We start from the raw sequence: 9,044 nt of genomic DNA on the forward strand, positions 1-9,044 counted from the left end.
CAAGCTAAAAATATCTTGAAGATCTAAGATTTGCGAAATGTGTGAAGAGGATTTATGATGATCATAAGGAATATGCCAATGATTATGAATTGAATGTGTTGTTAAGATACTCTTGTTTCTGTTTCTGTAAATATATTCCGTGATTTTTTCTTTTTTATTGTATAGGATTCAAAGGTAACATATTTTGGAAACGAAATAAGAATTAAATTGTTGTGTACATGTGCTGGAACATTTTCGGATCTAGTTTTAAGGAAACTGCAATATTCGTAGTTTTAATAACATATTCATCCGTTTTAATGTAATAGCGAGATTTATGGAAACTGTGAAATTAGTATCCAAACAATAAGTTGAAAAAAATAAATACGTGAGACGTGGTACAAATGTACGGTCAGGATCAAATTATAAGATCCGAAATATTAAAAACGGATCAGTCAGACCCGCGTCTTTATCTGTTTAGATGGGTGGGGAAATTTCGTTTGTACCCTTTATAAAAATCGAATATTTGGTCATAATTTCAATGGCAGTCAGTTGTAATTTATTACAAAACTAAAGTTATTTCTTTAAACGGATTTTCTTTTAATAGTAGGGATGATAACAATAAATTCAACTAGCCACACAAATGACAAAAACCAAATAAGCCGAATCCTTATCCAAACTAAACTTGAATCATGTCAAAGTATTGAACCAAACCAAATAAGAGTAACCATTTTTTAACATCCACACTATTTTATTTTTATAACAATAAATTCAACTATCCACACTATTTTATTTTTATAAGAAAGATAACCAAACAAAGTCGCACACATATGTGTATATATATGTAACAAAAGAAAGTATCAACCTTTTGATATTTTCTTCAACTTTCTTCATCGGTTTTTTTGGTCTTCTCAAGTTCGAGCAAATAAATCCTCTCAGCTTCTGGTACAGCCATGGTTAACGCTCGAAGCCTATGGTTCAAGTCATCAAGCTTGTTCATTAACCTATCGTTCGTAAACATTCCCATACAAACGCTCTTGATCGTGTCCCAACTTTCGATTAATGGCAAACCAATTATCACAATTGATCCTATTGTTCCCCAAGCTACGGCCACAATTGCCCAAAACCAGAAATATCCTCTGCTAAACACGCCTACAAAATTTAAAAAATGTGATTTATGCTCTTATTAGTAACCAATTTTTGAAAAGCGTAACAATTAATTAGAATATACAGTATGTTTTTATTAATATCTTAATTAAAATAATAATGGTATACATCTTAAAAAATGCATCAAATTTATGCAAGTTTAGATAAGAATAAAGAAGCTCTATTTTCATTTATATGCATGGGAAGACGACTTACGTGCTGGGAGAGATAGAAGTGGCCAAATGACAACAATGAGGAGAGTGAAGACAAGACCCCACTTCACAATCCAAGCTTTAGCTCTTCTCAGCTTCTCTTCTCTTAGCTCTTCCGCTGGAACATCAATATCGTCCCCTGAAGCCTCAGCTTCCACTACTTTGATCTCCCTTGTCGTTGACCAGTCATAGTTCTGTGGCCGTACTAGACTACACACCGCATGGATCAACCCTCCTATATATATGTTCACACGTATACGGACCAAACCAATATTAGAGGTACTTCAAAAAACACACTGAACTGAAAAATTCAAATAATTCTTTAAACTAAACCACAATGCCCAAACAACAAACTGTTAGAACCTGACCTGATAAAATCGCGACGAGGTTACCAGCTAACATGGGAGCATTTCTCCCAGTGGTATCAAGATCAACGCGTCCATACTGTATCTTTGCTGTAGATAACCAAGTAACGATCCCAAGAACACAACCCGATATCGATCCAAGAATCGCACCAAAGGCATTGGCTTTACTCCACAAGAGCATGAAAGCAATGGGAATGACCGCAGAGCCAATGAGAACTCCCATCGCGAGATACATCCATCCAAGCGAAACCCCGGCTTTGTTCAAGATCACTGCAAGAATCCCCATGAAACATCCGAATCCAAGAACCGCCGATCTTGAGATTCTCAAGATTTGTTTACCGGTTGCTCTAGGGTTTATGTATGTGCGGTAGATGTCGTAGGTGAAAAGGGATGAGACCGCGATTAGCTCAGAAGAACCAGCCGATGTTACTGCCCTGAGGATCGACAAAGACAGTAAAACTCATGGTATGCAAGCATGTCTTCGTATGTAAACTAGGTTTCTTGTGTATGAAGAAATCGAGACAAATTTATAAACAATTATTTCTACCTTTAAAAGCAAGAGGAGTTTATATAAGAAGGGTAAAAATGGCTAGTTATATATTTTTCTGTAGGTGAGGGTATTTCTAACCAAGATGAAATGAATTGATTGAACCATACCGGATCAAATTGATTAACTAAACCAAAAATTGAGTGGGGTATTGAAAGCAAAATTAACTTTTTAATTTGTAACTAATTTTATAGGCTTAGTTTAAAACTTTAAATTAAACCAAAATAGTTTGCCCAAAAAAAAAAATAACCAAAATAAATGATCCAAAAACTAATTACCGATCTTAATCAAACCAAAATTTGTTAAACTAAACCAGTAATGCGTGAAGAACTAAATAAACCGAATAATAAAACACAAAACATCTACCCATCAATTTGCTATTACAAAACTTGTTTACATATATATATATGATTTAGAGAGAGTGTACTTACATGAAAAGCATAGTGAGAAGAAGCAATGATCCTGATTTACCCATGAGAGCAATGGCTGTGGCAGGCGGCACTAGACCTCGATTAGCCTCATCCGCAGTTATAGGCAAGTCAAGGGCAAGTGCACCGAGGCCTAATGATGTGGCTAGAGAGAAAGGCACAGCGAACCATACGAGTCCACCGAGCAAATACCCTTTGTGGGTTGATGAAGGTCGAGCAGCTATTGCACTCACCCAATAACCCTAAAGAAAGAAAATAATATTTACTAAAAACCTGCGTGGTTTACTAATTAAAAACCTCCAACTTTTTTTTCTTTCTTTACAATTTCTTGGCAAAAACCAAAATCTCTTAAAACTGGTCTTTTCTAAAATCCTATATCAAATATATGAGTTTCTGCGAATAAAACTAAAAACCGAAAAAAAAAAATACATCATTGAAAAGAAATCTCACATTGTCTACGAAGACGGTGCCGAAGTTTCCGACAATGTTAATGAGACCGAAGACAGCACCGCCAGAGCTCAACATGGTGACATAGGAGCCTTTGTAGTTGCCGTTAACCGGACCGCAAGCTTGGTCGTGGTGTGAGAGCGGCTCAGTGCATGTTCTTAACTTAGAAGCCATGTCTCTTAGCCGGTCATAGACCACGGACGGACTCCCAAGCTCACTACTCGAAGTGTAGACAAGAAATACAAAGACGACTAGAACGACGTGAACTGAAAGACAAACGAATTACAAAAATTTAGTAAAAAACTATTTCATTGTAAGGGTGTCTCCTATTTTGTAAGGTAATAAAATCATTAAATATAACGGATCAGTGTCATTCATACAAACCACAAAGCTACATACTATATTACTATGTCATATTTACGCATTGTTATGACCAGAGTATACAAAGTGAACATCTCCAAAAAAATTGTGTGTTAACTAATATAGATGGCATAGTTTCAGCCAGAATTTGTTCCTCAAGACATATATTATATTAAATGTAATATACCTATAACGGAGTGAACGTAGCTTGCGAGTAAAGTAGCCTTAAGTCCTCCAGCCAAAGTATAGACAACGACGCCGAGAGGAATGAGAAAGCTTGCGGCGTATATATTAACTCCGGTGAGAGCATTCACCACAGCCGAGCCACCAAGCAAGAGCATCGCCGTCACTACGATGTTTGTGGCCAAACAAAACACCAAGAACACTATATGTGTTGCGGTTCCCCAACTAATTAAATTCATCAAAAACATACAAAAGAAATAATTAATAACTGCTCTAATAAATAAAAATAATAACGTTAAACAAATGCTAGAGCGATTTGGTCTATTGTATATTGCTTGGAAAATGTCATCAGAAAACCAAAACTCATTTCATATAATATTTTGTGTGCAGCTTGATTGAGTCGTTTTTTAGGGGATAAGTTGCAAAATCAAATGAAAACTAGCAAAAATAAATAAAATTTGAACTAAAGTTATACTGATAAAATATTTTATTTTTTCTAAACAATTCAAATATGATGGCTTGGGTTAGCTCTGATAGTGTTATGTCTAGTATCTACAAGCTCAGATTCTATTATTTGTTTTCAGCTGAAATAAATAGTCTAGAACGATGTTTTTAGAAAAGTGTTGGCTCGGTTCTATACTTCTATCCATTTCCAGAGTTTGATTCATATATATGTCCAATTTATTGGAGAAAATGTAACTATAAAACAAATCAACGAATTGAGATATGAATTTACGTACCGAGCCTTCACGATTTCGCAGACAGTATGAGCATTAGGAGCCTTTCGTTTTATCTCAATCGCCATCACACCAAACAACAACACCTACTTTGTTCATCAAACCACAATCGATTATTCACTAGTACTCATTATGCATATACATTAAAAAAAATTATAATTTGTTTTAGAATTATATATTAACCTGTATGGTAGCTCCACTAGCGTACCAAAACGGCCCGCTTACCCCATACTGCCATGCTACGTTTGAACTTTGTAGTATCGTCGCAGCCCATGTCCACTATTCACTTATCGACCAATAAAAAATCAATACTTTTCACCAAAATTTATGTAGATCAAGGGCTATATATATACGGGTATATATCATCAATCATAAATCGTAGTTTTACCTGTGACACAATGACACTTGCAATGAGTCCTGTTTTAACGTTTCTCCCGGCTGTATTGAACCATTCTGAAGTATGACTACCTCCCACATATCGTTTCTCTAACCATACCTTCATTCATTTGGTCAGGAATCTTATCATGGTGAACTTGGGCAAATATTCATATTTTTATAATAACTAACTGAACTAGGGGTATTTACTTTGGATATATTAAACTGATCCGAACTGAAGAAAATATATTTATATTTAAAACCTGACTTCTATGATAATACATATGTTATGGCCTCTGGAAATGCTTTTGTGTATCACGAAAACCCAAACTTATACCCTGAACTGAGCTGAAAATTTGATTAAAATCAATTTAAAACTAAGCGGAACTGATCTGTACTATATATATTGCAAATTTGCAATTGTTTAGTGTATTATAAACCGATAATCCAAAAAACTGAGTAGTTAAAACCGAAATCGATATGATAACTCGAAATGGAGACTCCTATAGCTAGTGAAACACTCAACCAGATAGACAAACCTGTCTTTATTTGTTAACGTTATATGCTCTATTCAAGATCATATCTATTTTAGTTTCTGTTTCATACGTCAAACTTAAGTATTTGTTTTGTTTCATAATTTTGATAATCCAGATATTTTCAAATACAACCAAAAGAAATATGCAAATAATTAAGAGTGTATTATAGAAATAATTTGGCCACATAATATTACAAAAGGTGGCCACAATATTCATACTTAATCGGCCAAACAAGTTTCTAACAAAACGTCATATATAGTCCGATTAATAACCAACGTCAAGTCTAGCATTATTGAACGTTGAAAATTATAGTATCCTTTGTTTCACTTGTAATTATACAAATCATTGAATATTTGAATATATAACCCCTAGTCTTTTTGTGGTGACGAGTAAATCACAAAAGTTGTCTTTGCTTTTCATAAAAAAAATATATTGTTATCGAGAAACGGGTAGATACTAACCAAAAAAGAAGTGAAGATGGCAAAGAAAGCACCAAAACCAAGAATAACGGCGTAGCCAACGCCTTGATCGAGCACCGTCGTGCCTCCGAAAAAGCTGTTCTGCCTCTCGCATCCGCCGCCACCGCCACCGTTGTAATATTTGGCTGAAAAATCGAAAGGAGGACACGTGGCCATTCTTCTTCTTCTTCCTGCGTTCTTACTTTACGTTATTGAAAAGTGAATTTTCTCATGGAATTTGTAGGGAATAATAATGGAAAGATTCTTCGCTCTTGTTTAAACTAATAGAAAGAATCTTCAGTTGGAAAGAATCTTGATTTGTTTTTAAGGGAATCTTAATATACTTGTAAAAAATAAATTGAATCTTTTTTTTATTGTTCATGAATAACCATTCCCAAGATGCTATCCACACAAATTGCCAAAAATTAAAATATTTAGAAATTGTTACATTATTGGTGACGAAATGGGGGAGAAAGTCAATAATTTTGCTCTTCAGTAAGTCAATGATTTTTGTTTATTTGCTATTTAATGGGTTTCCACTTGAACAAGTGATGTCACTAGTGATCTAAGTACACGTAACAAACTTATATAAGTTATAACTTTCATATTTATTAGGTCAGTGCCCGCTTGTAAATATTGTTTTCGACAAACATATATAGGCCATCAATAAAATATATGTTACTATGGAATGAACAATAATAACTTTATACTGAAATATAACTATCTATTTGCATTTTTCTTGTCTGCTTTAAAATTTTTTTATACTTTAATATGGAACTGAGTATATCAAATTACTAGTACGCATTATTTAGTATAAAGTGTATGGAGTGTATGGAACAAACATTCAAAACTATAACGAAATATGTTCACAAATCTATAAACCGCTGAAACAGCTCCAACTATTAATGCATAAGATAAATAGTCGTTGAAGAAAATGCATTAGACTTTTAAGCCAAGCATGCCAAGATATTGAAAGACTGTACGGAGTATTTACGACGTTTCCCCACATCTTTTGGTATTTACGACTTTGCCTCACATCGTTTAGTGTTAAACGAATTTTACTCACATATTTTTTATTTACGATTTGCTCCTCAACGATTAGTATTTATGGATTTTACCCTGATCTTTTATTGTGTATGACTTTACCTCACATCTTTTCCCACATCTTTAGATATTCACGAACTTGTCCCAGAACTTTTCGTATTTACAAATTTGCTCGCTTCGTTTGGTTGGAAGGAAGAGTATAGAAGAACATGAGAGGAAGATGATTATTTTGAATTTTTAAACAAAAAAATAGAGATTACTCACATATTTTTTCAACATGCACAAACAGAATAAGAACATGAGGAAGATGAATATTTTGAATGTTTCTGTATGTCCTATAGAATCAATATTGAACTCAAAAAAATTGTATGTTCTTTCTTTTACCTGTTCTTAATTATTTATTTACCCTTCACATCATCTCTGTAAATCAAAGGTTCCGAGATTCTAACATCATCACTAGAAGAAGCAATCTCATTCCCAGATACTGTTGTTCTTTGTTCTCTATAACATGCCCAAGTAACCATATAAAGCCCGCAAATGATGAGGATTCCTCCCACAACGCTGCGCAGAGAACGAAACATCAACATGTTTTGTATGATTCAATACAATAAGAAGAGAGAAGAGAGGTTTTTATGTGTGTGGATGGATCAAAGATGCAAACCTTCCAAGATAGATCGGGCTGCCGAGGAAAATGGTCGATAAAAAGGCGGATGTTGCAGGCTGAAGAGGATTGTATAGAGAAACCAAAGCAGCTCCAAGAATTTTATTGGACCATGTCAAAAGTCCATAATTTAGAGCTGATGCAAACATTCCCTGAGGAACAAAACCTAGTTAGATGTATCCGTAGATACAGAATCCAGCTCCAAGCTCTAATCTTTTGTATCAAACACACTCAAATAAAAATGTTACATCTCTCAGGTTGTGAAAACTTACTGCGAATATAACAGCAAAGAACTCAGATTGTGTCAAGCTCCAATCAGTAGGCTCTTTAACAAACACGATAGCTGTTGTGATCATTATTGATGTACCGAAGAAGTAAGAATACGCAGCAACCGAAAGGTAGGCAGGATACTTCTTCAAAACCGGTGCTTGCACGGCGAGAAAAGCAGCCATACAAATACAGTTTCCAATCAAGCAAAAAACTCCAATGTGCCATAGATCTAACCCAAGACCAAGAAAACTAGAGACTAACCACCCATTAGGCTCTAGTTGATTTCTATCAAACACTAGGCTATTTACTGAGCTTGCTGCATCTTCACCTCCAAACAAGGCTGGACCACGGAACAAAGCCATCACTACTGCACCCGAAACACAAACGAGAGTACCTCCAACTTTCGTTTGGCCCTCGATTTTAAACAAGTTCACTTTTTCTGTACTGCATACAAAAGAAGAAGACCATCAGAGAAGTTTCCATACTCCAAACTTCACATTTTACAGTAATGTTGAGGATAGTCAATACTCACCCCATCAAGACAGCTAAGAGGAATGTAAATACTGGGATTGATGGTTGTATAGCAGCAGCATAAGTTGGATTCGTGTACGCTAAACCCATAAGAAAGAGTAATTGGTTTCCAAATATCCTATCAAGATTGAGAGATTCAAATGGTATCAGAATCTTTCCATCAACTAACATAATTTTAAAAGATAACACGAGAATTGATCTGGTTACTTACCCTGCTAAACCGAGAAAGAAGAGTGAAAAGAGTACGCTTCTATTCATGGGAGGTCTGACCCTTCTACAATGATAAAAACAAGAACCAAAACTTACTAATTTTAGTATTCAAAACAGAATCTGATATTTTTTCACTTTCCTCAAACGGTCAAACCAAATCTTTACTAACAAAGGAAAGAAATAAAGAAAACAGAACAGAGAGATGAACAAAGATGCTTCCCAAGCTGATAAAGTTATCATCAAACAGAGCGATGGAAACAAGCAAAAAAAAAACCTAAATTCAATTCCAGAAAGATCAAGTTTTTTAAAGGATATGTTGATTTTGCTATAAACCCATCAAATCAAAATCAGAAATTGCATTGACCAAATAAAAACTTTATTAAGATTTTAATGCAAGCCAAAAAGAAAAAGATAAAGGAGAGACCTTTCACGGAAAAAAGCGAGAGGGGCGAGAATGGAGAGAGCAAGAAGATCGCGAAAGACACAAAAGACGAGCTGATTCACACCAACGTTAAGTGCTACTTTCGTAACCACATGGTAACCTCCGTTTATCACCTG

The 9,044-nt window shown here is 34.9% G+C and overlaps 2 protein-coding genes across 2 annotated transcripts in view; both read right to left on the minus strand.

Annotated features, from left to right (window-relative positions):
• LOC104760375 (urea-proton symporter DUR3) lies at nucleotides 621-6,148 on the minus strand. The gene is made up of 10 exons (XM_010483293.2): nucleotides 5,774-6,148; nucleotides 4,790-4,897; nucleotides 4,585-4,680; nucleotides 4,405-4,487; nucleotides 3,669-3,889; nucleotides 3,125-3,387; nucleotides 2,678-2,916; nucleotides 1,703-2,133; nucleotides 1,339-1,569; nucleotides 621-1,128 (listed from the first exon to the last, which is right to left on the minus strand). The coding sequence occupies exons 1-10, from the start codon at nucleotides 5,945-5,947 to the stop codon at nucleotides 857-859; spliced, it is 2,118 nt and encodes a 705-aa protein (XP_010481595.1). The 5' UTR covers nucleotides 5,948-6,148; the 3' UTR covers nucleotides 621-856.
• The window catches only part of LOC104760376 (WAT1-related protein At5g45370), a 5,139-nt gene continuing 3,121 nt past the window's right edge, over nucleotides 7,027-9,044 (minus strand). The window contains exons 2-7 of the mRNA XM_010483294.2: nucleotides 8,911-9,041; nucleotides 8,488-8,550; nucleotides 8,278-8,394; nucleotides 7,748-8,189; nucleotides 7,476-7,627; nucleotides 7,027-7,375 (exon numbers count right to left, since the gene is read on the minus strand). Of these exons, the coding sequence (XP_010481596.1) occupies nucleotides 7,213-7,375; nucleotides 7,476-7,627; nucleotides 7,748-8,189; nucleotides 8,278-8,394; nucleotides 8,488-8,550; nucleotides 8,911-9,041 (1,068 nt within the window). The 3' untranslated portion in view covers nucleotides 7,027-7,212. The remainder of the gene's footprint in view (nucleotides 7,376-7,475; nucleotides 7,628-7,747; nucleotides 8,190-8,277; nucleotides 8,395-8,487; nucleotides 8,551-8,910; nucleotides 9,042-9,044) is intronic.

The sequence above is a fragment of the Camelina sativa genome, chromosome 18, assembly GCF_000633955.1.
Source record: "Camelina sativa cultivar DH55 chromosome 18, Cs, whole genome shotgun sequence".
NCBI classification, from domain to species: domain Eukaryota; kingdom Viridiplantae; phylum Streptophyta; class Magnoliopsida; order Brassicales; family Brassicaceae; genus Camelina; species Camelina sativa.

Coding starts and splice junctions, on each gene's coding strand:
- LOC104760375 (XM_010483293.2), bottom strand. CDS start 5,947: ATGGCCACGTGTCCTCCTTTCGATTTTTCAGCCAAATATTACAACGGT. Junction 4,488..4,584: donor CTAGTGGAGCTACCATACAG/GTTAATATATAA, acceptor TGAACAAAGTAG/GTGTTGTTGTTTGGTGTGAT. Junction 2,134..2,677: donor CTTCTCACTATGCTTTTCAT/GTAAGTACACTC, acceptor GTCGATCCTCAG/GGCAGTAACATCGGCTGGTT.